The 27,800-nt window shown below is 51.6% G+C and overlaps 9 protein-coding genes across 9 annotated transcripts; 3 read left to right on the top strand and 6 right to left on the bottom strand.

Moving 5' to 3' along the window:
• Positions 1-267: 267 nt before the first annotated feature.
• Positions 268-1,912, top strand: ASPSYDRAFT_30341 (NADH-quinone oxidoreductase subunit NuoF; the record flags this gene model as incomplete). Its single annotated transcript, XM_040844771.1, has 3 exons — positions 268-528; positions 604-675; positions 749-1,912. The coding sequence occupies 3 exons, from the start codon at positions 268-270 to the stop codon at positions 1,910-1,912; spliced, it is 1,497 nt and encodes a 498-aa protein (XP_040703281.1).
• A 297-nt stretch (positions 1,913-2,209) lies between these two features.
• Positions 2,210-3,591, bottom strand: ASPSYDRAFT_149844 (uncharacterized protein; the record flags this gene model as incomplete). Its single annotated transcript, XM_040841949.1, has 2 exons — positions 2,210-3,354; positions 3,405-3,591. 2 exons carry the CDS (start codon positions 3,589-3,591, stop codon positions 2,210-2,212), a joined length of 1,332 nt encoding a protein of 443 aa, XP_040703282.1.
• Positions 3,592-3,950: 359 nt separating this feature from the next.
• Positions 3,951-5,618, bottom strand: ASPSYDRAFT_148927 (putative MFS transporter; the record flags this gene model as incomplete). The annotated part of the gene is made up of 3 exons (XM_040841852.1): positions 3,951-4,584; positions 4,645-4,828; positions 4,907-5,618. The coding sequence occupies 3 exons, from the start codon at positions 5,616-5,618 to the stop codon at positions 3,951-3,953; spliced, it is 1,530 nt and encodes a 509-aa protein (XP_040703283.1).
• Positions 5,619-6,189: 571 nt separating this feature from the next.
• On the bottom strand, positions 6,190-10,852 carry ASPSYDRAFT_867193 (uncharacterized protein). Its single transcript, XM_040851717.1, has 3 exons — positions 8,466-10,852; positions 7,552-8,383; positions 6,190-7,452 (listed from the first exon to the last, which is right to left on the bottom strand). Exons 1-3 carry the CDS (start codon positions 10,584-10,586, stop codon positions 6,317-6,319), a joined length of 4,089 nt encoding a protein of 1,362 aa, XP_040703284.1. The 5' UTR covers positions 10,587-10,852; the 3' UTR covers positions 6,190-6,316.
• Positions 10,853-13,324, bottom strand: ASPSYDRAFT_867403 (uncharacterized protein). Its single transcript, XM_040851721.1, has 4 exons — positions 13,006-13,324; positions 12,173-12,229; positions 11,303-12,145; positions 10,853-11,123 (listed from the first exon to the last, which is right to left on the bottom strand). Exons 1-4 carry the CDS (start codon positions 13,097-13,099, stop codon positions 11,119-11,121), a joined length of 999 nt encoding a protein of 332 aa, XP_040703285.1. The 5' UTR covers positions 13,100-13,324; the 3' UTR covers positions 10,853-11,118.
• Positions 13,325-14,458: 1,134 nt separating this feature from the next.
• ASPSYDRAFT_150538 (acetate--CoA ligase) lies at positions 14,459-16,768 on the bottom strand (the record flags this gene model as incomplete). Its single annotated transcript, XM_040842012.1, has 6 exons — positions 14,459-14,521; positions 14,576-14,850; positions 14,910-15,039; positions 15,098-15,358; positions 15,415-16,665; positions 16,730-16,768. 6 exons carry the CDS (start codon positions 16,766-16,768, stop codon positions 14,459-14,461), a joined length of 2,019 nt encoding a protein of 672 aa, XP_040703286.1.
• A 2,687-nt stretch (positions 16,769-19,455) lies between these two features.
• On the bottom strand, positions 19,456-20,893 carry ASPSYDRAFT_43832 (uncharacterized protein). The gene is made up of 2 exons (XM_040846742.1): positions 20,561-20,893; positions 19,456-20,464 (listed from the first exon to the last, which is right to left on the bottom strand). Exons 1-2 carry the CDS (start codon positions 20,694-20,696, stop codon positions 19,734-19,736), a joined length of 867 nt encoding a protein of 288 aa, XP_040703287.1. The 5' UTR covers positions 20,697-20,893; the 3' UTR covers positions 19,456-19,733.
• Positions 20,894-21,394: 501 nt separating this feature from the next.
• Positions 21,395-22,192, top strand: ASPSYDRAFT_43833 (uncharacterized protein). Its single transcript, XM_040846744.1, has one exon. It carries the CDS (start codon positions 21,487-21,489, stop codon positions 22,003-22,005), a length of 519 nt encoding a protein of 172 aa, XP_040703288.1. The 5' UTR covers positions 21,395-21,486; the 3' UTR covers positions 22,006-22,192.
• A 285-nt stretch (positions 22,193-22,477) lies between these two features.
• On the top strand, positions 22,478-27,052 carry ASPSYDRAFT_43834 (C2 domain protein). The gene is made up of 5 exons (XM_040846745.1): positions 22,478-23,255; positions 23,306-23,341; positions 23,399-23,773; positions 23,829-25,316; positions 25,370-27,052. The coding sequence occupies exons 1-5, from the start codon at positions 22,935-22,937 to the stop codon at positions 26,870-26,872; spliced, it is 3,723 nt and encodes a 1,240-aa protein (XP_040703289.1). The 5' UTR covers positions 22,478-22,934; the 3' UTR covers positions 26,873-27,052.
• Positions 27,053-27,800: the final 748 nt, after the last annotated feature.

Genomic DNA, 27,800 nt, shown 5'->3' on the forward strand with positions numbered 1-27,800 from the left:
TCAATTGCAAATTTCTTATTGTGAACGGTGATCAATTCTTTGTGCGTTGTATAGTTGAGTTATGCAGATATTCCCGTTTTGGTTGAGATATATTGTCACGTGAATATTAGTAATTGTATCCACGTGACACAGCCTGTCCAATCACCGAACGGGCAAAGCCGGATATTCAGCAACCGCAGAATTGAAGCTCGACGCCATCACAGAACCCCGTGTTGTGCTTCTACTCTCCTCCCCTCCACCCTTCACAGCCATTGGGCCATCGTCACCATGATATCTCGAGCGGCGGCTCCTTCGTCTTCACCCCTCGCCACACTTTCTTCCCGATCGCTCCGGCTCCAGGCTCCGGCCGCCCGCTCGTTCGCGACCGTCCAGGACAATGCCCCCCCGGTACACCATCACGGCGGTCTGAAGGACCAGGACCGTATTTTCACGAATCTTTACGGACATCATGGCGCCGACTTGAAGTCAGCCATGAAGTATGGAGACTGGTACAGGACTAAGGATATTGTATTGAAGGGCCACGACTGGGTAGGAATTCTCGCCGATTTACACCAACCTTGGGAGAGAGGGCCATTGGAAATGCTAATGCATTATTTCTTATAGCTTATTTCAGAACTTAAGGCCTCTGGTCTGCGTGGTCGTGGTGGTGCTGGTTTTCCTTCTGGTCTGAAATACGTATGTGCCCTTCGTTCGCCCGGACCCTCGAATACCCGAGCACCATCTTAAAGCCATCTAACAATAACTCCAGTCTTTCATGAACTTCAAAGACTGGGACAAGGACCCCAGACCCCGCTACCTAGTCGTCAACGCCGATGAGGGTGAACCCGGAACCTGCAAGGATCGTGAGATTATGCGAAAGGACCCGCAAAAGCTGATCGAGGGTTGCTTGGTTGTTGGCCGTGCCATGAACGCCAACGCCGCCTACATCTACATTCGAGGTGAATTCTACCACGAAGCTACCGTCCTCCAGCGGGCCATCAACGAAGCATACCAGGCAGGCCTGATTGGCAAGAACGCCTGCGGATCCGGCTACGACTTCGACGTATTCATCCACCGTGGAATGGGCGCCTACGTCTGTGGAGAGGAAACCTCTCTTATCGAATCCCTCGAAGGCAAGGCCGGCAAGCCTCGTCTTAAGCCCCCATTCCCCGCTGCCGTCGGTCTCTTCGGGTGCCCCAGTACCGTCACCAACGTCGAGACAGTCGCCGTGACGCCAACAATCATGCGCCGAGGTGGTAGCTGGTTCGCTGGTTTCGGTCGTGAGCGCAACGCAGGAACCAAGCTCTTCTGTATCTCTGGCCACGTCAACAACCCATGCACTGTCGAGGAAGAGATGTCCATTTCTCTCCGTGAGCTGATCGAACGCCACTGTGGTGGTGTCCGTGGTGGCTGGGACAACCTTCTCGCCGTTATTCCCGGTGGTTCCTCAACACCCGTCATCCCCAAGACCGTCTGCGACAACCAGCTCATGGACTTTGACGCTCTCAAGGACTCGCAAACTGGTCTCGGAACCGCCGCCGTTGTGGTCATGGACAAGTCCACCGACATTGTCCGTGCCATCTCCCGCCTCTCCTCCTTCTACAAGCACGAGTCTTGCGGTCAATGTACACCCTGCCGTGAGGGTAGCAAGTGGACCTACCAGATGATGCAGCGTCTCGAGGGGGGTCAGGCCCGCGAGCGCGAGATTGACATGCTCCAGGAGCTCACCAAGCAGGTTGAGGGCCACACCATCTGTGCCCTTGGTGAGGCCTTCGCCTGGCCCATCCAGGGTCTGATCCGCCACTTCCGTCCGGAACTGGAAGCTCGTATCAAGGAGTACTCACAGAAAGAACTGGCCGGTGAGAGGCCGTATGCTGGTGGCTGGCACCCGAACGCCCGGGCGGAGGGCAAGCTGATTTCCCCTGGCATGTAAACTATTCTTCAATTTTCTTTTGTCTCTTAATTTATTAAAAGAGTTGATTTCATAGAACCTGTACGCTGGCTCTTGGTACCCGTATCTATAAACGACGGGCCGCCGTCTTTTCCTTTCTCTTTTCCTTTTGTTTTCACCCGCGTGCGTTGTTTGCCTGTCTTATGGGTTTGACCATGTACAGTTTCGAATCGAATTCGGTAGCAATGAAACAAGTTAAAAAAAAGAAAAAAAAAAGAAAAAAAAATAATACCTCCCCAGATTTTATCAATACTGCCGCTATCATTACTGCTGCGCTGCCTACACCTTAACTTTCCACTTCCATTTCCAATCCAAAAGCGCCCATCTCGACAATGCCAACGCCACACACCCACCCAACAACACAGCCGAATAAAACCCAATAAGCACCTGCGGGGTCGTCGACTGCAACAAATCACCACCAACAGGAACAGTCAGCAGCACTCCAAACGCCGCAATAAAGTAGATCGTCCCATAATACCGTCCATACTCCTCAGTGCGGCACAGCTGGCCCGCACAAACCGGGGCTAGCGATAGCCATCCACCCGAACCAAGACCGAAGACCGCCACGACGGCGTAGAGGGTTGCTTCGTCGCGCGAACCGAAGGGGAGCCACACGGCCGCCATTGTGATCAGTGTGAGAACCACCGAGCAGAGAAGCACGTTAAACCGGCCGACTTTGTCTGCGGCTATGCCTGGGATGACGCGGCCGAGGAAACTCATGCTGTTTAGGACGGTGAGGGAGTAGAATTGCACGTTTGTGGAGAAGTTTGCGAAGCGCACATAGGTTGGTAAGAGGGCGGCACAGCCGAAGATGATGAATTCGAAGGAGAAGACTGCGATGGTTAGGAAGCAGAGGCGGAGGGAGCGAAAGGCGCGGAAGTCGATTGTTGCTTTGCTCCCGCCGCCGCCGCCGCTGCTGCTGGCAATGGTTGGTGTAATTCGGCCCTGTACTAGAATGACTCCTGCTACGTAGCAGGCGAGTGATATAAAGGCGAATACGCGGATCGACCATTGCCAGCCGTACCGCGGAAACAGGTTGTGCAGGATAATGGGGATGATTGCGCCGCCGGCTGAAGACCCTCCCATGCAGAGGCCAGAAGCTAGTGCGCGTCGACGATGGAACCAATGGCTTAGAACAGCAATCGAGACAGTTGTTATAACTGCTGCGGCGACGCCTCCAAGGACAGACAAGCAGAGGATGAAATGCCAGTATTTAGTGCATTCCGCGAGCAGGATATACGACGCGAAGCTGGCTGTCGTGCCGCAGATAAGGAGAACCCGGGGACCATATCGATCAAATAAAGGGCCCACCTGGACACCCAGGAATAAGGTCAGGAATACTAGAATGGCCGTGATCCAACCAACATCACGGATGCTGTAGTCTGCAAGTTGGTTCACGCTGATGTAGTCCTGAACGGAACCGACTGGACGGGGTTAGAAGGATTCATTGGAAGAGAATGGGATGAGCATTAACCAGCAGTTTGGAAGCCAAAAGATGGGAACATTAAGAGAAAAGATCCCAGCAAACATTTCCATGCAAGAGGACCACCTTCGGGGAAGGCTACGCTGACTCCAGTTCCACTTGTTGGAACTTCGCCTAGCTCGATTCCCTGCGTCTCTTCAGTCGGCGCTGGAGCTTCATGCTGGGCGCTTTGCGACATATCGACTAAGAAATAAACAGTTAATCTACATAGAAAACCAGGAGACCAGGTAAAGTGCTGGCAGGTCGGTATAAGAATGATGGAAAGTGGATTCTGTCGTCAGAAGGGCGTGGGCCCACCTCGTTTTCTGGGTCGGTGGATAGCCTTCTATAGAGAAGATATCTATGAGTAGCTCAGTTATCTGAATGCATTTTTATAGTCCTGTACTTTACCCAAAGGGAAACGAAAGAAAAATTACTGTGCACGCTGTATCCCATTCTCACATAACCAGAAGTTTTCTGGGCCTTTGCATCCACACATTCCATCATGTCACTCACCCAACCTGTCTGCGGGCTGAGCTCATACGTGCCCATGGCCATTTAAGTGCCAGGAATGGTGTCCTTCTCATTTCGTTCCGAATCTTTCACACCATCATCTCGCACTATGGCCTGTATCTCACGTTCCCGTTCAGTATCAATACCACGCCTAACCCTCCTCGCGTCCCTCCACTCCACGCCCCAACTATATTCCACCCAAACCAGCCCAGCGCTAGCGAGCATCACCCCGCCCATAAAGACAAAACACCAGTCCCATCCCATCTCTTGAAGCATATGGTCCACAATTGCAGCTCCCAGAGCCCCAAGCCAGCACCGGACAAGATTGCATGCCGACGCCGCGGTAGCAGGGCATTTGGGGAACAAATCAACAAGCAGGGTATTGAGCGCGTTTGTGCAAGCAATCGTCGCGAATCCGTTGAAAAACTGCAATATGAGGGTAATGGAAAGGTGAACCCGCTCTTGTAGGGCAAAGCCGTACGGGGCTGTTGTTGCGACTGTCAGCAGGATAAGGGGGAAGAAGGGCTGAAGGCGGGCGTGTTCGATGGGGAAGTGCTGGAGCGAGGCCGACTGAGATGGGTTGATAGAAATGTTCAGGGACGCAGCATGGCGGCGGAAGTTCCGGTCGAGAAAGCGGCCGTTGAACAGTGCACCTAGAGACGCCCCGATGCCGAGCGGACTACAAGTGAAATCAGTACGCTAGCGTAGATAGTGCCGGGGAGAAAGGTAGGAGGCATACAGGAAGCATAACCCGATCTGCAGGGCGTTGAAGCCATATATCTCCGAGAAAAGAGCCGGAGTGCTAGTGAGCAAGGCAATGTTGGCAAGCATCAGAAGGCCGATAGATGATATCAGGATAAGAGCGTCAGGTTCGAGCAAGATAGCAAAAGACTTAAGTGGGTTAGGAAAGCGTAGCTTCGAATCTCTCTCCGTCGCCGTTCTCACTGGATCACCGTTCGCAGTGTTTCGCGCAGCATCACCACCATTGTGGACATCGACACCATGGATAGCCGTCTGCTTTACCTTCTTCCTCTCCTGCCACAACTGAAGTCCAGACCTCCTCCATGCCTCCTTCGGCAAAACGCCCCCATCCCCAACAATACACCTTGCGGTCTCTGGCACGAAGAGTACATAAGCAACCAAGTACCCCCCAGAAACAATAACCAGAAACCAAAAGACACTCCGCCAGCCCAAGAACTTCGCAAGAAGACCCCCAATAACCGGGCCTGAGGCCGGAGCAAGCATAACCCCCGCGGCCATGGGTCCGATATACGACCCGCGTTCCGCTGGCGTTGCAATGTCAGCAATAACCCCGTACCCGAAGGAAATTGTGCCACTAGAACCCGCACTCTGGATACACCGTAGAACCATGAGAGCCGCGTAGCTGTTCTGCAAAGCGAGACCGATATTTGCTGCGGTGTAAATGGTGAAGGCGAGGATGTATGCAGGACGTCGGCCAGAGGTATCGGCGAAGGTACCTAGAAATACAGGTGCGAGGCCCTGTAGGACCATGTAGGTGGTTATGGTTAGGTTGATGAGGGCGTTGGTAAGGTAATAGTTCTGCGCGAGGGCTGGCATGACTGGATAGTAGATTTGACCGGAGAGAGGGGAGAAGAAAGAAGCGAGGGTGATCATGGCCACGATAAGGCGTTTCTGGCCCTTGGTGAACGCAGAATAGCTCTGGGGAGCTTCGGTGTGGGTGATCTCCGCCATAGCTGGCGGTGCTGGTGGTGTTTCGACGGGGAATTCCCTTGCTCTCGTCGACTCGGATGACAAGTAGGACGTGGACGAGGATGAAGCGATCGCGACCTCATCAGCAACTCCAGTTCCATCAGTAGAGCATATGACGTTGATGGAAGGATGAGTTTGATCGTGGTAGCCAGAGCGACTAGAAACTGAAGGCATGGTGGGTGTTCTGTGGCTTCTCTGGGCAGGCGCGGAAGAGGTGCGATTCTCCCGGTTAACTTCCCATGACAGCAGATGGTTCGGATATCCCAATCAAATGTCAAGGGAAGACATCAGAAACAGTTTCCGGTGCGTTGTGTTTGTGTTGACTCCGGCACCGGCAGCCCTATGCCGGCACCGGCTGAGTCCATCATTCTCATCTACACATAATATCAACTACGAATGGGTCAGGACTAGGGTAAATCATCTCTGATATCATCTACCTACGCAAAGCAAAGCAAGTATCTAGACAAGGTATGTCACGCACGGGACATGTAAAGACTCACGAAACATTCTCCAGCATCCAGCATGGCTTCATTAAGAAAGAAATACAAGACAAAGGCAAATAGCAAAACAAAACATGAGCTAAGCTAGAGTACAGGGTTGGATAATGCAATCAAAATAGACACAACAGACACGAATGGAACGGATCGGATCTAGGTTCTTTAAATTGTTCGAGTCAGATTTCAGTAACCCCCCGCCATAATAACGCTGTAGTACCGCCTGCTCATCTCCGCAGTCTGCAGAAGACGAGCATCACCTGTCAGAGGAAGTCGAAGAACACGGGACATTTCCATTGCCTGGGTAAGGGTTAATATATCTACTCGTCTTGGATAAAAGCAGGGAAAGCTCACCTTTGCGTCCTCCAGCGTGGTCCAGCCAGCAACAATACGGCTCATTTCTTTGAACGCCACGCGCTCTTCTAACCCTTCCATACCTGATTTATTGATAACCTCACCCATAGTCACCAGCGCATCCACCAAGCGGTTCAGGCGCTGAGGGTCACGCCCCCGTGCCGTTGCCAACTGGAGAAAATCCTCGTAAACCCCGCCACCGCTAGCCCAGCCGCGCACCTTGCTTTCTGGCGCTTCTCCAAACCCAGACAACAACGTCTCGAGAGTTTTGTAATCGTGCTCGATGACAGCTGTCGGGCCGACGACGCGGCAGAATGTGGCATGGGCATCGTTCCAGTTCTTTCCGCGCACAAGACAATCAACCTCACGCGCTGCGTCGCCGATGTCCCGAGCATAAAGAGCCTTGGACATCCAAATCCAATTTTCGGGAATTTGGAGGTCATTGGTAAGTTGCAGCCAGATTGAACCCGGGGAGCCTTCTGGAGTAAGAGGTTCTGGTAATTGAGCAGCAAACCGTGCAAGCACCTCCTTTACAGCCCTCTCGCGGTCGGAAGCATACGAGAGATGAAGCAAGACAAACAAAGTCTGGGTAAGATTGCCGGTTGCACTTAGCTCCCAACCATACTGCCACGCAAGTTGGTCCATTTGTAGAACGTCAACGGACAAACGCTCATACCGTCCAAGCGCTGCAGCAAGCACCTGGCAAAGTTGGAATGATAACCGGTTTGATAGTTTGTCTCCCGTTACCGACTCCGGCAACAATGCAGCAGGCAGCTCAACTGAAGGCACACCGGTAGCCTTAGACACTCCAAGAGTCGCTGTGTATGTTTTGAGCAAAACCCAAAGAGGGGATTCATGGCCAACGGTGTCAGGAGATGTATGCCACAAGCCCCGGTCATTGTCCAAATGGGAAGGCGAAGGGAACGCAGGCTCCTGTCCACTCCTGAGAACTTGCGCGTATTCCGAGACTGCGATCTCCAAGGGCTCATCATCACTGATACCATACCAGAGACGAAGGCCAAAAGCCTGGAACCAATCCAGTTCGAATCGTTCGGAGAAAGTGAATGTTGATGCACGGTCCTCAAGCGCACCTCCAGACTTCCCATCGCTACGGAGGGCATTGCCAGCCAGAAGCTCGTACAAGGCTCGGATCGATTCGTTCATCTCAGAAAAGACATTTTGTTCGCGCCAAGACTCGATCTGCTTGGCCATATCACGCCGCGTAGTCGGATCCCGTCCAATCTGGGAGACAAGTGTGGCAAGATGGAAATTCTGGCCTGACATCAAAACGCTGCAGGCTTCCTCGACACGGTGCGCACACAACAGGTAAACAGCGCGCTCCTCGGCGGAACTAGCCTTGTTCACGGCATGTGCGTTTCTTTCACGAACAATACCTTCCCAAAGCCGACTCAACCGGTCTTTCTTGATGCGGTGTAGGTACTTGTGCCGGAGCTGTGGGGGAACGCCGGCGGACAGGTCATCCTCGATCTGATCGTTGAACAGAATGTTCGCCAACTCCCAGATCAGATGTTCCTGGTCAGAATGAACAGATCGTGATGTCTTTGTGAACTGTTCGAAGTTGGCTTCCGCAAGTCGAGCAAAGGGCTGTCCATCGACACGTGTGATAGAAGACTGTTTTCGTTGAATCTCAAGCATTTCATGAGGCTCTGAAGTTCGCCCAGGAGCGAGGACAACAATATCCCGTCCTTCGCTGACTATGGAGAGCTTTTGCCTCCAATGAGGGTCCCCGTATCCGTAATCACCCATGTCACTTTTTGCGCATATCAAAGAGTTGACGGGTCCCCACCGAGGTTTGAAGGAGTGGTGGAAGTCCAAGTCATCTTTGCTCATTTCGTTGGATTCTCCAGCAAAGGTTTTTGGCTGCTTGTGGTATGGCCACTAGATCACAATTAGCTTTGGTCCGAAAGTCAAACAAAATTTTATAACTAAGACGGTGAGAAGAGAGGAAAAAGTGTCATACCTCAAAACCTTTCTTTTGCGGCTGCGGTTTTGCCGGAGATTGCGCTTGCTTGCGGGGTTTTTGGAACAAAGAATTCATCAGGTCAATACTAGTGTTGAAACCCTTTTGCTGAGTATTTTCTGCTCCCTTTGTCGGCGTTCCATCATTGAGCACTCTCTCGTTGAAAGCATTCGCTTGGATTTCACGGAGCGCATCGCGGTTCTGCTTCCTTGGGCTAATAGTTCGTTGCAATTGTTCAGCCCAGTCGCCGGTAAGGTCAAGCCGAGCTTTGGGGGGTGTGTTCCAGGGTTTCAATGAGGGCTGTGTGGTTTCATCACCCATATCCTCATCGTTGTCATGCTCCACGGTACGATCAAGGCTAGGAAAGGTGCCCGCCATATCCATTTCCTCGCCTTCATCTAATTCAATTTCTGACTCGCCAACAGATTGCTGGCTTTCGGTGACGTCGTCGCCATCCTGCTCAGTTGAACCCGTGGAGCCGTCCTCTAAAAAAGACTCGGTTTCATTTTCGGACCCTAGCTCCTGCTCCTCCACCGTCTCCATCGCCTGATTACCAAACGCCCCGGGAACCAATTTACGCTTTTTAAAATCGAATGTGTCGTCGTCGACTCCCCCCACCGAACTCGCAAAGGAATCGTCAATGGAGTAAGTGGACATCTGCTCCGAGCCAACGGTCAGATCGCGGTCGGCAGGGAATTGAGCCTTCAAAGTAGTCGGGGTGTCAGGAGCAGCACTCAGAGTGCTTTGGTTGTGGCTCTCACCTTCTTCTTCCTCGTCATCATAGTCAAGGCCATATGTTGTGTAGTGAGCCACCCGGAACACCCAGGTCCCAGTTTCGGTCTCATATCTAACGAATTCGGTGTTGTGGACCTTCATTAAACGGTCAAGGTGTTTGTCGAAGAGTGGGCCGCTCGTGAGTGATGAAGGGCTCTTCTTGTCTCGACCACGCGGCCAAGAGTTTTCAATGCGCAGGGTAGAGGGAACGTTCAGACCCTTGCCTCTAGCAGGCTTCATGGACTCGTCAGGGTACACAGTAATTTTACGCACGCCAATATCGATCAGACCAGAAAAGATATTATCCAGGTCAATCTGGGTCAGGTCGACGGGGTCATCGAAAGTGACCGAACCGCAACGCTGACGGCCAACTGTCAAACCAGTGAAACGCTTCAGCTCTTCACGGCTCAACTTGCTGAGTTCAGCCTTTGTTGGCTTCATCCAGTACTCGCCTGGCTGCGGGTCACCACTAGGAGTGAAGGGCAGTCGCGAGCCACCCTCGAATGACGAAGCAGGCGAAGCACTCTCAGTGTCTTCTGGGACGGTGATAAGGGTTCTTCTGTTCGAAACAGATTCCATCTCAGGTTGAGTAGAGATTTCGGTCGCCGGCTTCACACCGTTGACACCGTTGGTGGTTCCATTCTTGCGAACTGAGCGCAAGAAGCCTAGTTCTTCTGGGGTAGGTTCGGGGGACTGGGATGCCACGGGGACAACTTCACCACCAGTCGTGCCATCAGGAGTAGACTCGAAGCTGACCTTCTTTCTGATCTTGCTTGGCCCGGCATCATCTCCATTGGTGATTGCGGTAGGTGTGCTAGGAGAGCGAGTGAAAAGATCGTTTCTCAGACTTCGGTCGATGGTCAGGCGCTTCAGGTTACCACTCGATAGGCGCGAGTTACCAGAGGAAAGGGCCCCAGGGGACAAGACGCTGTCGGTTTCTGGATCGAACGACTTGCGCAAGTTGCTTGTAGAGAAGCTCTTGCTAAATGTGCTACGGCCCAGGCTGCCGCTGAAGCTGCCCCGCATACCTCCTCCAAGGAGACTTCCACCAAGGCCATTAGGAGTGCTGGTAGAGCTAGAGGGAGACCCATAAGTGGAATAAGAGAATCCGTAGCCTCGGGGCTTAGGTGGGGTGATGAGACGGTTGGCAGCACTAGGCGTGATTTTGTAGACTGGCAGGGGTGTGCGTTGCTTCTGCTTGTTCGCAGAAGAGAGCGGAGTTGCCAAGGGCCCGGGACTGGCAGTGTTTGGAGCGGGCAGACCCGAGAAGATTGACTGGTTCCCATAAGGGTTGCCGTCGAGAAGGGAAGCCTGGAAGCTACCAGGTGCAGGCTGTGACTGCTGCATTTGTTGGGGTTGCTGTTGCTGAGAACCGCCAAAGAGGCTCGATGTTCCCAGACCTCCAGTCTGTTGCTGCTGGTTCTGGCCACCACCAAAAAGCGACGAGCCCGCGTTTTGGGTTCCAGTGCCCCCACCAAACAACGACGACCCGCCTGTGCCGGTAGAGCCACCGAACAGACTAGGCTTTTGCTGCTGCTGGTTCTGAGCACCGCCGAAAAGGCCAGTCCCGGTCTGCTGGGTTTGAGTGTTTCCGAAACCACCGAAGGTGTTGCCTGTGCCAGTGCCAGTGGTTGATCCACCTCCAAACAAGCTCTTCTGGCCTTGTTGTTGGTTACCACCGAAAAGGGAGCCGGTCCCAGTTTGCTGGTTATTTCCTCCGAAGAGCGAGCCACCAGCAGCTGGCTGTTGATTCTGTTGGTTGTTCTGTCCGAAGAGAGAGGAGCCTGTGTTCGCAGTCCCACCCCCTCCAAAGAGACCACCACCACCACCCGCGGTAGACGGTTGCTGGGTGCCTCCACCGAAGCCGCCAAACAGTCCCTTATTCTGGGTTTGATTCTGGTTCTGGTTCTGTCCGAAGCCGCCAAAAGCGCTCGTACCAGTCTGCTGTTGTTGGCCACCGCCGAATGGTGAGGACGTAGCTGCAGTGCCACCAAACGGCGTGGAGGTGCTGGTATTCGATGCGCCAAAGCCACCAAAACCTGTCGAGCCTGTGGCTCCAGTGCCTCCGCCAAATAGGGGTTTGTTTTGTTGTTGTTGTGGTTGTTGTTGATTATTGTTGCCAAATAGCGATCCACCAGATCCAAAAGCACCACCGGTGCCAGTACCAGAACCAAAACCAGTGTTTGTAGTGTTTGAGCTGGTTCCGAATAGACTAGGTTGAGCAGGGCCTGAAGAGGCGGCAGTACCCCCGCCAAATAGGGAGGTTGCCGGTTTGGAAGCTCCAAACAAGGGGTTGGAGGTAGCAGTAGACCCAAAACCGCCCGTTGTCTGAGTTGAGCCAAATGCTGAAGGGGCGCTACTGGCAGCGGCACCACCGAAAGGAGACGAAGTGCTACCGAAACCAGTGGATTGTGGCTGGGATCCAAATCCAGATCCTCCAAAAGCTGAAGAGCCAAATGCACCCGCCTGCCCACTCCCGTTTCCGAATCTCCGGCCCGCGTTGTAATCACCCAGTCGAAGTTCTTCGAAGGAGTATTTGCTGTAGGGTTGCATAAAAGATATGCTTTGGTAGTGGTTCATAACAGAAGAGGCTGCATCCTTCTCAGTGAAGGCGCTGAAAGGCGTGCTGCCAGTGCCATCGGAAGGCGGGACAGCCTGCTGAAATGCAGTGCCTGTTGCGCTTCCAAATCCTGATCCAGCACTGCCTCCAAAACCAGATCCAGTTCCAGCGCCGAACCCGGTACCAGTCCCAGTCCCAGTTGTGCTACCAAACCCTCCTGCAGGCTTACTTCCGAACATTCCACCGCCGGTGTTCGTGCTACCAAATCCAGACGTGCCACCAGTACTAGAGCCGAAGCCGCCAAAGCCACCGCCCGTGGTAGATGTGTTGGAACTTCCGAAAAGGCCTCCGCCAGACGTTCCAGTTCCGAAGCCTCCTGCAGGTTTCCCAAACGCTGAGCCCGCTTGGTTCTGAGCGTTCGTTCCAAATCCTAGGAGAGACGGTATACGTTAGCACCACGTAATGGACAGGCTCGACAACAGAAATATGCAAGAAAAATGTAAAAAAAAAAAAACACAAAAAAAAAAAAAAAAAAAAAAAAGAAAGAAAGAAAGCAATTGAAACAAAAGCCATCCTAGGTACGGATTCCACTAGTCGGCACGATCCCCTTCCGCGGTTTTCAATCGAAAGGCCAGGGGAGTCCGAGACGATCGGTATAAAAAAAATCCGACGCAGACCAAAAAACCGACGGATGTCGCAGGAAGGAGACATAGAATCCGTCCAAGGTGGCCATAAAAGAGAAAGGATCGCAAAGCTCATCGAATAACGGTTGAGCCTGATTCATCAAGCACATACCTCCACCGGAACCAAAACTGCTGGAGGTATTTCCAAACAGGCCACCACCACCGCCTGATGTGTTACCACCGCCAAAAGGGGACGATGTTGAGGTTGATCCAAAGCCTAGATTTTCGGATAGAGACTGTCAGAGACTGTCATGAAGCTGCGATCCTTTCTCTTATGGCATTTCTGCTGAGTTGCTCATCGCCGAAGGCCTCCGCGCGGATTGATTAACTGTTGGAAGCCGTACAGGGCCGCCACGGGTCGGTCGATCGACGTCGACGCCACAAGCACCAGCCATAGACCGATCATGAAGGGGAACATAATAGAAAGAGACCACGAGAAAAAAAGGAGAAAAGAAACCGAAGGTCCAAGAAAAGGCTCCTCGGCGAGATCATAACGGCAAGCGGATGGACGAAAGGGACCTACCTCCACCAGTACCCGAGCCAAAGCCAGACCCTGTTCCAAAGCTGGAACTCTGCTGGTTATTCTGACCAAATCCTCCGAATCCGCCAAAAGACATGATGACTGTGTATTTTGAGATATTATAGATTCATCTATTCACTCGAGGATCCGGGTGTTGCGAGCAGTCGCGAAAGCTTGCGAACCGGGCGAAACAGTCGGAACTCCAGCTAAAAGGTAAACGTATCGCGATAGTCGAGACGTTTGACTGTAATGCGCTATGATAAGGGACGCGCAAAGGGTGCGAATAAGTTGAGTGAAGGTGTTTTGTTTTTTTCCCTCTCAACGAGAGCCGATCACCTGAAAAGAAGTAAAGAAAAAGTAAATTAAAAAAACAAGTATCACACCAGCTGCCGACGGAGAGGCGTCGTCAGAGCAAGGATCTTGACGAGTCCAAAAGGACGAAAGGATGGGGGGGTGACAAGAAGGAAGAAGGCGAAGGGTCGAGGTGAGGTGAGGAAACTGACGCGCACTGGTGTTAAGGAAAAGAGCCAGCAGGGAGAGAGGGACTACTAATTGGGTTTAACCGCCTTCCAAATGACCATACAATACGCCGTTGTATTCCAGGTCCCACGACTCGGAAGCAACTGTACTGTAATGGTTCGTATTGTCGGGTCAGTGCTGGCCGTAAGTTGAATGTCGTCCACGTGACACTGCTGCCTGAATGGCGGCCGCCAATAGATGCCATGAGAGCCTGAGAAATGAATTACTGCCTTTGCAGCCTCCATATAAACTACAGGACGACTCTCCGCCGTCCAGTGGTTAAAACCATAATAACAAAAATTTGACTCAAAGAGGTGCCCACACCACCTGAGCGGATTGTCCTCTCCCGACATACATATCCGGACAATGGCATTGGCTCTTTCAACCCGACCTCCCGAACTGTTGCCCAATGCAGTCCAGGCCGTCCCGAACGGAAAGATTGAACAGACCCAATCAAGCACCAGAATCCCGAAAAGTAGGAATTGATTTTTACAAGGCAGACTCCAGGCTGTGTCACTAAAATGAATACTTTTACTATGTTCAAACAGCGATGACCACGGTTGTAAAATGTCTCCTAGCCACCCGGAACCAAGAATGACTTCCAAGAAGCTTGAGCATACAACTTATAACCCTTAGAAAGAGATCAAAAACTTAATAAATATATAAAATATATAAGAATAAATGACTAAAGATGCACTATAAATATCATAAGTTATAGCTAGTCATTTACAAAACAGCCGCTCCGAAAGTCCAACGAAACATGGGAATCACACGACTAACAAGTAAATATATCACGCTTTATCCTCATCTTAATGGCGTGCCACGGGCCGAATCATTTATGAATCACTTGTCGAATCAACTCGGATAGTCTTCATCATGACACCTTTTAATCGTATATATGGCTTTTCAACACATTTCTTGCCCGGGGATTTATAGCTTATTTCCCACGGGAAGCGTGCACTGTGGAGATGATCTTCGCAACCACGGAGGGGTCGGACAGCTGAAGTAAAGGATTAGCCTCGTTTTGATATCAACGAGAGTGCAAAGGTCTTACCGTTGAAATGTCACCCAGGCTGTCCTCCTCGCCACTCAGGATCTTTCGCAGAATACGACGCATGATCTTACCGCTACGGGTCTTGGGCAGGTCATCAACAACGAAGACAGCCTTGGGAGCGGCGAACGGTCCGATCGATTTCCGGACTTGAAGGACAAGATCTTTCCGGACTTGGTCGCTCGTCTCATTACCTTCCTTAAGAGAAACGAAAGCGTTGACGGCTTGACCCGTCAGCTCGTCGGTGATACCAACCACGGCAGCTTCAGCAACCATGTCTATCAAGATGATTAGCGCACGGTTCATTTTCTTATGTTAATATGGATCATTGGCTTACTGTGTTCAAGGAGTGCAGCCTCAATTTCTGCAGTTGACAAACGGTGACCGGACACATTAACAACGTCATCAACACGACCGCGAATCCAGTAGTATCCCTCGTGGTCACGGCCAGCTCCATCTCCAGTGAACTATTGAAACTATGTCAACCTCCTTGAGCAACAGTAGGAACAAAAAAGGGGATCATACGTAGTAGCCCTTGTATACGTTCAGGTATGTGTCCATGTAGCGCTTGTGGGCACCCCACACAGTGCGGGCCATACTGGGCCAGGGCTGCTTGAAGGCAAGCACACCCTCGACGTCGTTGCCCGAGATCTCCTCGCCGGATACTGGGTCGATGATAGCAGGCTCAATACCGAAGAACGGCAAAGACGCGCTACCGGGCTTCGTGGGGGTAATACCACCCAAGGGAGTAATGACGTGGGAGCCGGTCTCGGTTTGCCAATAGGTCTATTCATTCGAGGTTAGATAGGCGTTGTAACTTGTCGAAAAGAAAAGCAACTTACATCGCAAATGTGAGCATCCTCCTTTCCGACTTTCTCGAAGTACCACTTCCAGACCTCGGCAGCAATCGGCTCACCGACGGATCCCAAAATACGCAAGTGTTCCATCTTGTGGTGAATGTGCTCGTCCCCAGCCCTCTTCAACAAACGCAAGGCCGTGGGGGCGACGTAGAATTGGGTGACCTTGTGCTTCTCGATCACGTCCCAGTAGCGCGAGAAGTTGGGGTAGGCCGGGGTACTCTCAAAGACGACTGTCGCGACACCCAGCAGTAGGGGTGCGTATACCACGTAGGTGTGACCAGTAATCCAGCCAACATCACCACCGCAGAAGTAGCGGTCATCATCGTGGATATCGAAGACGTATTTACCTGTCATAGCAGCGCCCAGCAGGTAGCCAGCAGTGGTGTGCATGACACCCTTGGGCTTACCAGTAGAACCAGAAGTATATAGGAGGAAGAGGGGGTCTTCAGAGTTGACAGGCTCGGGGGCGATGTAGGACGGGTACTTTTCGACCTCATCGTGCCACCAAATATCACGGCCTTCAGTCCAGGGAACCTCGGCGCCGGTGCGCTTGTACACAAGGACAGTCGACACATCGGGGCATTGCTTGAGACCCTCGTCCACAATACGCTTGGTTCCAATGATCTTGCCACCACGCTTTCCTTCGTCTGTTGTAATAACAACCTTAGAGCCAGCGTCCAGAACACGGTCGCGCAGGGAGTCTGAGGAGAAACCAGCAAAAACGACGGAGTGAACGGCACCGATACGTGAGCATGCAAGGAAGGCGACGAGAGCTTCCGGGATCATAGGCATGTAGATGCCAACAGTGTCACCCTTCTTGACACCGCGTTGCTTCAGAACCCAGGCAACTCGCGACACTTCGCGGAGGAGCTCTCCGTATGTGATTGTGCGGCCCTCATTGGGCTCGTCGGCTTCGTAGATAATGGCGACTTTGTTGGGGTTCTTAATGGCGTGGCGATCAACACAGTTGTAAGAAGCATTGATCTGACCCTCAGGGAACCAAGCGACGTCGCCGTTCTCCAATGAACCTAGGCGGGTAGTTTGGAAGTCTCTGTCGAAGGAGAGAAGTTGTCGGGCATGGTGAGCCCAGAATTGGTCGGGGTTGCGGATGGATTCTTCGTAGAGCTTCTTGTATTCATTCAGGTCTTTAAGATGAGGGCCGGTCTTAACTGGGTGCTTGTCATAGAATGCCTTGGGGACGTGGAAGGTGTCGACCTCGTGGGCCTCCGCAACCTGAGAGATCACAATTAGTCGAAAACAATTGGCTAGAGAGCTGGAACTCAAGGCGACTGCTTACCACGGCGGGTTTGGGTGGTGCAATAGGACCGTCACTCATTATGAACGGGAAGGAATCGCGAATCTGAGTATTTCTGCACAGTGCACAACCGGGAAAGTCAGAAAATAATGTCTCTGCGCGAACAAAAGAAAAAGTTCGGTGTTATTTCGGTGCTGAGGAGCAAGATCGGCACGTGAGTTGGTGGGATTTAAGCTTACCGTTCCAAGGTGTGGTGGGGTAGCTAGAGAGGTGGAGGGGTAGCTCTGCAGGAATCTACGTCGAAGGCGAGGACGACGTGGGAGGCGAAGGGATGAGAGGAAGAGAGAACGAGCTAGAGGAGGGGTAGGACGGAAGAGAGAGAGACAGATGGGAATCTCTCAGGGACTGGGACTGGGAGCGCGCAGCTATTTAATCTGGCGTGGGCTAGAACTAGAGGGAAGGAATAATTGTTGAGGTCCCGCTGCCCGGGTGTCCGGCGGAGGGGATGTCGCTCTTATAAGGCGAATTATACCCAACCTAGGGTAGGAACAGACTCCGACGGGAGTTGACGATGCGGCACCCGGGGACGAGGTCGATCCTTTTCCGGGCGACCGTCCAGCAAGCTGGTTCTCGGTTCTTCAATCCAGTGGCAGCTTTCCCCAAGCTCTCGACTGCTACTGTAGGTTCCTGTGTAACCAGCAGGTGCAAGCGTCCTGCATCTGCGCTGGAACCCACGGGATCTGAAATCAGAATAACAGCCGTCCAGTATTATCTCTATATCATTGTTCCCTCTCAGGATCGACCCCCCTGCAGGAGCGATTCCGGAGAGGCCCAAGTTGCGCAAGTAGACATTTGGCCCCTCCACAAAACAGACTCGGCCATGCGGGGCTTGGCCGTCGTTGCTTTTCGTTTCCGTTGCTCCGGGGCGGATCCGCGTACATTCCCAAGCCGACAGCAATCCTGCCAAATCACGGTACGCTAATTACAACAATCGCGCTGCCCGAGGGTACTGCTGTGTCGGTTATTGCAACCGTTTGAAGGCGCGTTTCATCCGGTTTTGCGGCGACAGGGCCTACGGGTAACTATGAAGTATGCCATGGCGGTTGAGCCAGAACAGCGAATCAGACCGTGCCTGAATCCCCGGACGGAGGGATCACAAGAACGCCAGCCAAGCGCCTAGCAGCAGTGTACTAAATGCTAGTCGTCAAGCGTGCGGGGGAGAAGCTCAAACTCCTTCCTGGAACAGGAAACTCCCAGCATCGGGGCCATGGAGCACTTGCATCAGTCCGATCAGACAGCAATACACTCATTCGAGCAGGGGGCCCAGCCGCCCATGAAGCAAGGGTTGACTCGCGGATCGCACGGTTCTGTTTGCGGAAAGGTCGTCAGTTCCTCGCCCGCACCTCGCCAGAAGTTCGAGAATCGCGGTCAAAGTACCTCCCGGTGACCACAAAGCAACCCTAATATGATGACATTCTGACAGAACCCACGAGTGGTGGCTCAAAGCAACCTTGGTTCCCGTCTCAAAAGGCGGTTGCTGGTCCGGACCGCCAAACAACCAATCCGCATCCGGGGTTCGCCTGTGCTGAAGCTCTCTGATGGTACTGAAAACAGGACCTTAACTGTCTGAAGCCTCACTGCGAGTGTCAATTTCGACTCACCGAGCGAGGGCTCTTCTACGGTATTTCTAGCCAATCACGGCCAGAATCGTGCGGTAAAAGACGGCGCGGAGTTGTTTCTAGATGGATCCTCCCGTCGTTCGGTTCGGTCGCGGGGAGATTGACATTGCTGGTACGGAGTACAATTTCTAAGCCTTAACGGTCTGGCTCTTGCTTCGCTTCTTTAGTCTTTGCCTTCGTGCCCAAGGAATTCCAAATAGGTGTCAGACAAATTTCGCCAGACATCCCTGGGTCAAGCACCATTCACTAAATGGTCAATACAAGCTTTGGAGTCCAACATTGCGCGCGATCTGCAGCAGGTCCGACTGTAGTATTGGGTAAATATATACTAACTTGTTAGTTCCAGTTAGCAGTTATACCACCCTGGCATCCACCCAGCTACCTCTTATCCCATCCCAGTGTCCCCTACCTTCGAATTCGCACGTACCATACACCGTTGGCGTTAGCACAGAGGAGATCAGCAACCATGGCCACTGATTATCTGGCGGAGCCTCTCAGTCTCAACTCTCAACTCTCGGATATCCCGTCTCTTCTCCACAACCCCTCCTGTCTCAGTACTACTAAATAGCGAGTAGCCACAGCGCAGGCTGCAGCACACCATCCAGGAACCGCTCCATCCTACAAAAACGCATAAACCTACCCACAGGGCCACAAAGTGAAATGCAATGCTGCCCCACCGTTCCCCCATCAGTGTACACCGTACACCGTAAACAGCGATAGGGGGTTTGGCTACGCTTAGGTGTACTGAGTAACCGACTGCAACTAGCGATGCAATGCATACAAGATAAAAGGTAGATACGTACGCATAAGTAGACACCCCACAATACTGTACGTTCCGCATACTCCGTATATTAGGCAAACAGAAGCGGCTCGTTTATGACACTCTGTACTAACTAAGTTTGTGGATTCGTCCCACTTCTGGGAGCTGTGGGGAGGGAGGGATCCGTGCACACTGCATGTGTGAGTGTCAGTGTGGCCGACTGAGTGTGACTGTGGGAAAAGGTTAATATTTCAGCCACGGACTCGGTCACAAATTATAATGTAGCAGCAGGAGGAACATGAATTTAATGTAGAATGTTGATTGTGGGGTGTTCGTGGGCTGAGAGTATCCCCACCATTAAGATGTATATTTTTGGTATCTATTCAAATATACGCAGGTCCGTTCGAAAGAAAAGCCCAGATTAAAAGAATTTGAGAAGTGGGTATGGATATCATGGATATCACAATGCAAAATAAATTCGTTCAGCTAAATACTTTTTTCAATTAATTAGATGAACGACTTCTCCATAGAATGATCGAAATTGGATCATAAATCTCTGATTTTATTATATCTGACATGCAAGAATCCCAGTCGGCGATGAAGGCTTTTACCATCCCTGATTCCACCAAGAGCCCATCCCAAACAAAAAGAGAACAATACTGCCATCGCGAATAAAGTCTCGCAGCAGCTGGATGTACAGAAATGGCCCAGGTGGCCCACCGTTCTTCATAATGATCCTCGCCCCGCTCAACACAAGCTCCCCCGTCGTAAAGAAAAGGAACGGGTTCCTTGCCGTGGCCGGAGGCGGCGGTTGTTTACCGTACATTGCAACGGATGAACTGGCCAGGAAAACGATGTAGATCCCAAGCACCACCGAGAACAGAATGTGCAGAACCTTCCAGGTCAGGACAGCCTTCTTTTGCTCCTCAGAGGGCGGCTGCGTCGCAGAGCCAAGCACGTCCGCCATCCACGGCGGAAGACCAAGTGAAGATGCAAGTCCGGGAGGAATACCACCCGGAGCATCTCCGCCTGCGCCCCCACCAGGATTGGCACCTTGAGCGGCGCCTGGAATTCCGCCCATGAGAGAGTTTAGGAGTTTCAAGGTCGGGTCTTCTTCGCCGCCTTCCTGTTGAGAGGGCTCTGGCTGGCGGAGGAGGGCACGGAGAGCCTCTTGCTGTTCGCGACGCGCATCTGGAGTTGCGTCTCCGACACTCGGCTGGGGTGGTGCTTGACTAGATGTTTGTTGTGCTTGTTGCGGCGTTGGTCGTGGTTCGGGACTTGGGGAGGGGGCAGCAGCGACAGGCTGTGGGGAAGGAGACGGTGACGCATCTTCACGATCTATGCAGAACGTTAATTAGCTCATATGTCCTGTGGATAAAATGTAGTAGCAGAGTTTCCAAGGGAGACCAAAGGGAATCAAACTCCGAGTCGTACCTTTTGAGGGTGTCCGTCCGCTCAAGCTTGTGATTTTGTCTAGACGAGACGCTCCTCCTTCCTTTATCTTTGCCTCGCGGCGCTCGCGCCGTAATCGAGCTGCTCGTTGAGCAGGGGATTCATCGGTTGAGGACATTGGAAACCTGTTGATGGATTGGAGAATTCAATGACGTTGTGCGGTGTTCAACTCGACGCGCATTCAAGGGTGGTGCGCGGTCAGAGGAGGAATGATGAAAGTCAGGCAATATGAGTTAATTTAGATTTAGCGCTATGTCCCAGAGGATCCGGTTCCGGGGTCTGTATGTTGTTGATACTGTCCCGAGTGGAATTTGATGTTGGAGTTAATGGCGGAAGGTGTGAATTTCGCGGATCATCAGTCTGATGGTGGCTGGCCAAATCGGGTTAGCGTCTATATCTACTCAATCTATATTCATCTCACAGCACTCAAGCGTAACATAAGAACAGAAGGTATTGTCACACTATTTATGATAGTGGCTTCTCTGCAACAATTGCTCAATATCCAGGCACTTTATCGCATGCTGAATTCCTGGTCTCTAGCGGTTGCGGGAGGCTACTCTCTACTTCCTCCGAAATGCTATGAATATCAAGTGTGTCCTTTGATCTCCCCAGTATTAAGCAGACGCATCTATTCTCGCATTTGAGGGTCCCGGCCTGTCTTCACCGTGGACCCTGGAGATTCTTTGAATTGAAAGGTTGGTGCTGCGTGGCATTGGCCAACGGTCCATAACCGCCGCAGATCCGATCGCTTTTCCCCTAGCTAGCGCGTCTAGTGCGCCCAGTTCAAATAAAATGCTGGCCACTCCTTTTCTGCTTCTCTCTCTTGACAGCTTGATTTTCTTTTTCTTTTCTTTTCTTTTGCTCTTTCGTTTTTCCCCAAGGTATCACACTCTAATGCCTCAGCCGAGATGACGACCACCCGTGGGGAATACACCTTGCCCCAATATTTCCTTCCCTGGCTTCTAGGTCCCGGTTGGCATTGGATACTCTTCTTCGTATATGCAGCCTGGTGGGCGCAATTGCAAGACGCTCGACTCTCCGAACACAGGCAAGGAGAGAAAAGACCTACGACTGACTGGCTCAGAAGAAGAGGAACTCTTCGCTCAGTTAAAGATGCTCGGAATTTGCTCATTTTTCACGTCATCCTTCTTGTCCTAGAACCAGTCGAAGGACGTTGGATTCTGACATCCTGGTATCGCACATTCTCGGCTATCTACTGGATGCAAGTTCCTGACGACTATACATGGGGTGACACCCTCGTCAAATATTGCTGCAATTTTCTCTTCCCCATCGGCCTATTATTCTGGTCCCTGGTAGGCATTGATTTGATGCTACTTACCTGGGCGCATGTACAAGAGTTAAGGGCTTTGACACCGCTGGTTGAAACTCAGGAGTCCGGGGAAGACAAAGGGAGGAACGAAGAGTAAATAAGCGCTGGAGGGCAATACGGTGTATCTACGAGGCTAGAAGAAAAGATAGTCCCGCGCTCCTGCTATCGTGGATGCCGAAATACACCGTATAGAGAGGGAGCTCCTGTACTACTAGAGTCAAAATTATGTTATCGTTAACTAGAGCTTATAATACAGCAGAATTGGCCAATCGATTCCTGAATGAGAACAATTGATAGCAAGTATGTTCTGATGGGTCCTGTAGTATGACATCTGATGACGAAACCCTCAATTGAATGGCTGGACCACATAGGACAGCATAATAATCCGATAATCAATAAATCAAATATATTGCTTTTTCTAAACAAAGCACTCCCTGAACCAACTTTAAAAGCAATGTTCTCGGCTGACGACAGGGTGCGGGCATACTCTGGTTCGGTGGTACTGGGTGGATATGCGACCATGCGGTGATTCAACAAGACGAAGCATCAACCCACAAGAAAACTAATCGATTAGGCACCGACAATAATAGATACAAGATCAACAAAACCACTGAAGCACTTTTCTGGTCCAATTCGGGGAAGAAAGCCTGCGAGAGGCCCAGATGAGGCCTGGAGCAGGAGATCGCTATGGTGGTGACATCATCCCATTGCTGCGCTCCACCAACTCGCCCGGGCTGCTTGTCTCAGCGGTCCATCCACTGTCCATCGAACGCGCAGCGTCCAGGCCAATTCACCTTAGTGACGTAGTTTCTACTTGCTGTAGGGCTGATGACCTCTGAATCTTCAGCATGTTCCTTTTTCATCAATCTTCTCTCTGCCTTCTACCGCATCAAAGCTTCGGCTGACCTTCGATTCCGCGGACACACCACCTAGCTCTGGAAGTTAGGACGCCGATTGAGCTTATCATTCATTAGTACCTACCTCATACTTTTACACCTTCAGGAACCAGGTCACAGCCCGTTCACCATGCCTCCTCACCCAAAGGGGTCGAGCCAGTCCCCCAACCAGCACCGGGTTGGGGAGCATTGGAGCGGAGCCAACCCGGTGCCGACAATTGGGCGGTTCATGGAACGCCTTCAAGAAGATCAGAAGGAACGTGAAGCCCACGAGCGAGACATGGCTGCGAAGAGCCGGCAAGAAAAGCCTCAGGCGGAGGGTGCCATCCCTCATCGACCTCGCAAAGTAGGGAAGGGCAGGACGCGTGAGGTCACAGATCCCACGACTGGTAGGGATATTGAAGTTGAGGATTTGGATGAGACTGCTATGGAGCCCGTCAAGGAACCAACGGTAATGTTTTTGTCCTCTACAATGCGACTATCCTTGCTAACTAAATGAAGTTGGTGGTGCCGAATGCCAACCTTGGAAAAGAGACAGTTAGTTGCTTTGTCAACCCCTTAGCAGATTGAATGACTGCTGATGCTTTGATACAGTCAGTGAAGACAGATGCGAACCAATCACTTGCCGAATACAAGGAAAATCAAGATATTACAGCACCTCCGGACCCCATCGCCGAGGGAACTACTTCAGACGTCCCGATCCATGGAGAGAGAACGAATGTTCTTTTCCACCCGACTCCTACAATCTCTTTTAAGCCAATGTTTGAGAATCTGGAAAAGCGCGCAACTTCCCTGTGTATTGGTATCGTATGTGGTATTATCGTCCTAGGCCGGACCTTTGGCGCCTCATATTGGGGTCTGATTCCTCTAGCTGCCTGTATTTCTAGTGGTGTGTGGTTATGGGTACAAGAAGTGATTCGAAGTGGTAGGGAAATGGAATGGAGTAGCGAGCAATTAAGAGGACAAATGGTAAGATTGCTGCTGGATGACGATAGTCGTAAATGCTAACGAGCGCGTCATGCAGGCAACGGCGAATCTATTGCCGGAATCTGTTGAATGGATGAACACGTTCCTGGGGATTATCTGGAAATTGGTCAATCCCGACATGCTGGCACCGGTTGCTGATACAATTGAAGATATCATGCAAGCATCTTCGCCCGGTGTTATTGAAAATGTTCGCATTGCGGAGATTGACCAAGGGAATAATCCACTTCGACTGCTAAGTCTCCGCTCACTGCCGGATGATCATGTACAACAGTTGAAAGAAAATGCCCATCAGAACAATGTCGAAAACAAGGATGCTGAAGAAGCAGCGGCTATGGAGGAAGGCGGGAGTTTCTACAATTTTGAGGCTTCTTTCGCCTACCATGCAAAGCCCAGTGGCCAGAGTGCTTCTGCCAAAGCTCGGAACATGCACATGCAGCTTGTTTTCTATCTCGGTGTCCGCGGTCTCTTTGGTGTACCATTTCCAGTCTTCGTGGAACTTATTGAGATGGTAGGAACGGTCCGTGGTAGACTTCAACTGGTTCCTGAAGCCCCCTTCGTCAAGGACTTGACGTTTAGTCTTGCTGGGATTCCCCATATCCGAGCCGGCTGTATGCCGATGTTTAAAACAGGAGTCAATATCTTGAATCTCCCTTTGATTTCCAACTTTGTCAACTATGCCATTGGTACTGCTTGCGGTATCTTTGCAGCTCCCAAGTCAATGACGATGGATCTTAGCATGATGATAAAGGGTGACGACATTGTCAAAGATACACAGGCGCTTGGAATCATGTGGGTTCGTATCCATCGTGCTACGGGATTAAGCAAACAAGACCAGCGCGGTAGTTTTGGTGGTGGAAGTGACCCCTATATCAACCTTTCGTTCTCGAAATATGGAAAGCCGATGTATTGCACAAGGGTGATTTGCGATGATCTGAATCCAGTATGGGAAGAGACAGCAGCGTTGCTTGTGAACTCCGAGCTCATCAAAGCGAACGAGAACCTCAGTGTTGAGCTCTGGGACTCGGATCGCCACACAGCAGATGATGTCGTCGGCAAAGTCGAGTTGCCCATTCGTGAGATGATCCAGCATCCGTGCCGTATGTACCAGCACGTTTCAAAGCTTCAGGGCATGAATGAAGGAAGTGAGATGCCCGGAGAGCTGCACTGGGAAGCCGGCTTCTTTGGTAAGCCGAAACTGAGAAATGAGCTGAGGACCGATGGTAAGATTAAGGATTTGCCGAAGAACCTCAAGGATAACCCCAAATTCGAGGACGATAAGGGTATCATCAGTACGGAAGAGGAGGAAGCCGTCACACACACGCCGCCTGATCCTCTCTGGCCAAGCGGGATTTGCAGTATTGTCGTGCATCAGATTGTCAATCTCCAGCTTGCCAACATCAAAGGCACTAATGGGGATCGTCGAGGGAGGGAGTATGAACCAGCTAGGGCTTTTGGGGAGAACACTGAGGAGCAAGGTGGAGACTTACCAACCAGCTATTGCAAGATCATTCTAAATGACGAACTTGTAAGTCATGCCGATTATTTATTACATATTCCTCACCTAACGCTTTATTACAGATCTATCGTACACGTGCAAAAGCCTTGAGCTCAAAGCCCATCTTCAACGCCGGAACAGAAAGATTCGTGCGTGATTGGCGTTCAGCTGTTGTCACAGTGATTGTCAGGGACCAGAGATACAGAGAGCACGACCCGATTCTAGGTCTTGTTCCTCTTAAGCTTTCCGATCTCTTCCAGACTAGCTCCCAGGTCACTAGGTGGTATCCTCTAGATGGAGGAATTGGCTTCGGCCGGATCCGCATTTCGCTTCTGTTCAGACATGTCGAGACCAGGCTTCCTCCACATATGCTCGGATGGGACGTTGGGACGTTCAAGTTCACGTCCAACAATATCACAGCGCAAGGCCTCAACCAACGAACCAAGATCCGCTTGCGAACAGGAGGTAGCAGCGGGAAGATTCCACGACACGTATGCACCGTTAACGGGGATAGCTCGTCCTTCGACCTGTCCAAACTTGATGTCCGTCTTCCTGTTAAGCATCGCTACCGATCCCCGGTAGTTTTCGAATTCGTCTCCCAAGGCAAGCATGGCACCACCGGATACGCTATCCTCTGGCTCCAGCACCTCATCGACAACGGGGATCTACCCATAGACATCCCAATCTGGCAAACGAAGAACGGAAAACGCCTCACGCAGAACTACATCACCGAGGATAACCTGGAAAACAAGCGCAGCCCGGGCCTTGAAGACGTCCAGGTAATCGGCCGCCTTCGGTTCCGCTGCACTTTCACGCCAGGAATTGACGAATCCCACGAACACTTCGTCGTCGACAACCACAGCCGCGAGACTTTCGAAACATGGGAAGCTTGTATCGCCGAGGGTGTCCGTTCCCGAAGCATCGAGGCTGAAGTTCCCGAGCGCACAGAGCAAATGCACGAGCAATCCCTCCTTCAGGGCCGCGACATCCTCAAGGTCGCTGACCCCAAGGAACGCCGCCGTTGGATAGACAAAGAGGGTCAAGACTGGAGTGGTGCATTCGGTCAAGATCCTCTTGTTCAGATCAAAGCCGATGAACAGAACCAGACCAGGAAAGGGCCGGGCCAACAAGGGGCGGTCATGCACCTCCCTGACGATGACGAAGCTTCCGAGATCAGTGACTCCTCCAACGAGCGAGAACACGAACATAGACACGGACAGGGACAGGGACAGAAGCCTGAATACGAGGCGCATCAAGGCCCAAACGGCACAGACGGCACAGATGGCACCATTGGAGGCATCCCGAACACCAACGCGACATCCCGCCCTAGCACCGGCGACAGCAAGAGCACCGGGCCCAGCCAGACGTCCACGATCGAGACAGCATCAAATTCCACAAAGTCCTCCAAAAAGGCTGCTAAGCGCAGCGAGCAGCGTCATCAACGCGGGATAATGCAGTGGAAGCCAGCCCGTAACGCGTCGTTTGCGAAGGACGAGGCCAAGTTTGCGTTGAAGAAGGTCAGGCAGAGGTTCAGTGGGGATCTGGCTGGCAGAGAACCTGATATTGAGACTGAGACAGGGACCTAAGCCCATCGCACCTAAGTACCTTCTTTCACTTGTTGTGCAATTACTTTGAGATGATGATTTTCATGGTTTGTTAGCAACTGTCTACTGTGTATGATCAGATGGTTCTTTAGGGTAGCATTTTTGCGTAATTGGTAAAGCCACTTGAATGAATAATGAGACTTCACATGAATAATAACAGCCACTTAAACATTTTAGCCCCACAGGGCCTATTAGGGATTCATCAAGAGAAGACGTCACGCAGGACGTAGTATACCTCACCGACTTCCAATTCCAATTCGTCTAATCACAGCAGCCTCGTATCACTACAAACCGGAAACGCGGCTTCCCTCGATAATGTCCCCTCGGCTTCCACTCGAAGCAGACACATCGATGAACCAACCTTGACAGCGAAGCAAATGGATCTGCGGAAGGTTCTTCCATCGGCACCGACAGCATCGTAAATGATCGTATTCGTGTTTTATTAGGCTTAAGGTTTTGGTTTCGCGTGGGAAGGACCTCGTATTTAAGATTTCGGCACGGATACGTGGTCGCGACTACCCCTACAGTCCTTCGGGCTTAGCTACGTACAATCTCGGACTTACGTGCATATCTTTTGTGCTTGATTTGCGTGGATAAGAGATTGGAGTACGGAGGATGGAGTATGTACGGTAGTGATGGGGAAATTTTAGGTTGGATTCGTATTCATGCATGGTACAGTATGAACTATGAAGAGATCTGCAGGCGCTTACGTTGTACCAGACAACGGTTTGGCTTGCAGTTGGTAGCACAGGAGAAAATTGAGATAGTGGTGTGGAATAATTGGGGGGTGCCCGAATAAATGTGTGTATGGGTCGAAAGTAATTAGAAAGTATATATAAGAATAGAAAGAAGTATGCAGGTAAGTAAGGTCGACGTAAGACGACGATCTATAAATAAATAGTACGCCAGC

The sequence above is a fragment of the Aspergillus sydowii genome (genome assembly GCF_001890705.1).
Source record: "Aspergillus sydowii CBS 593.65 unplaced genomic scaffold ASPSYscaffold_4, whole genome shotgun sequence".
Lineage (NCBI taxonomy): Eukaryota > Fungi > Ascomycota > Eurotiomycetes > Eurotiales > Aspergillaceae > Aspergillus > Aspergillus sydowii.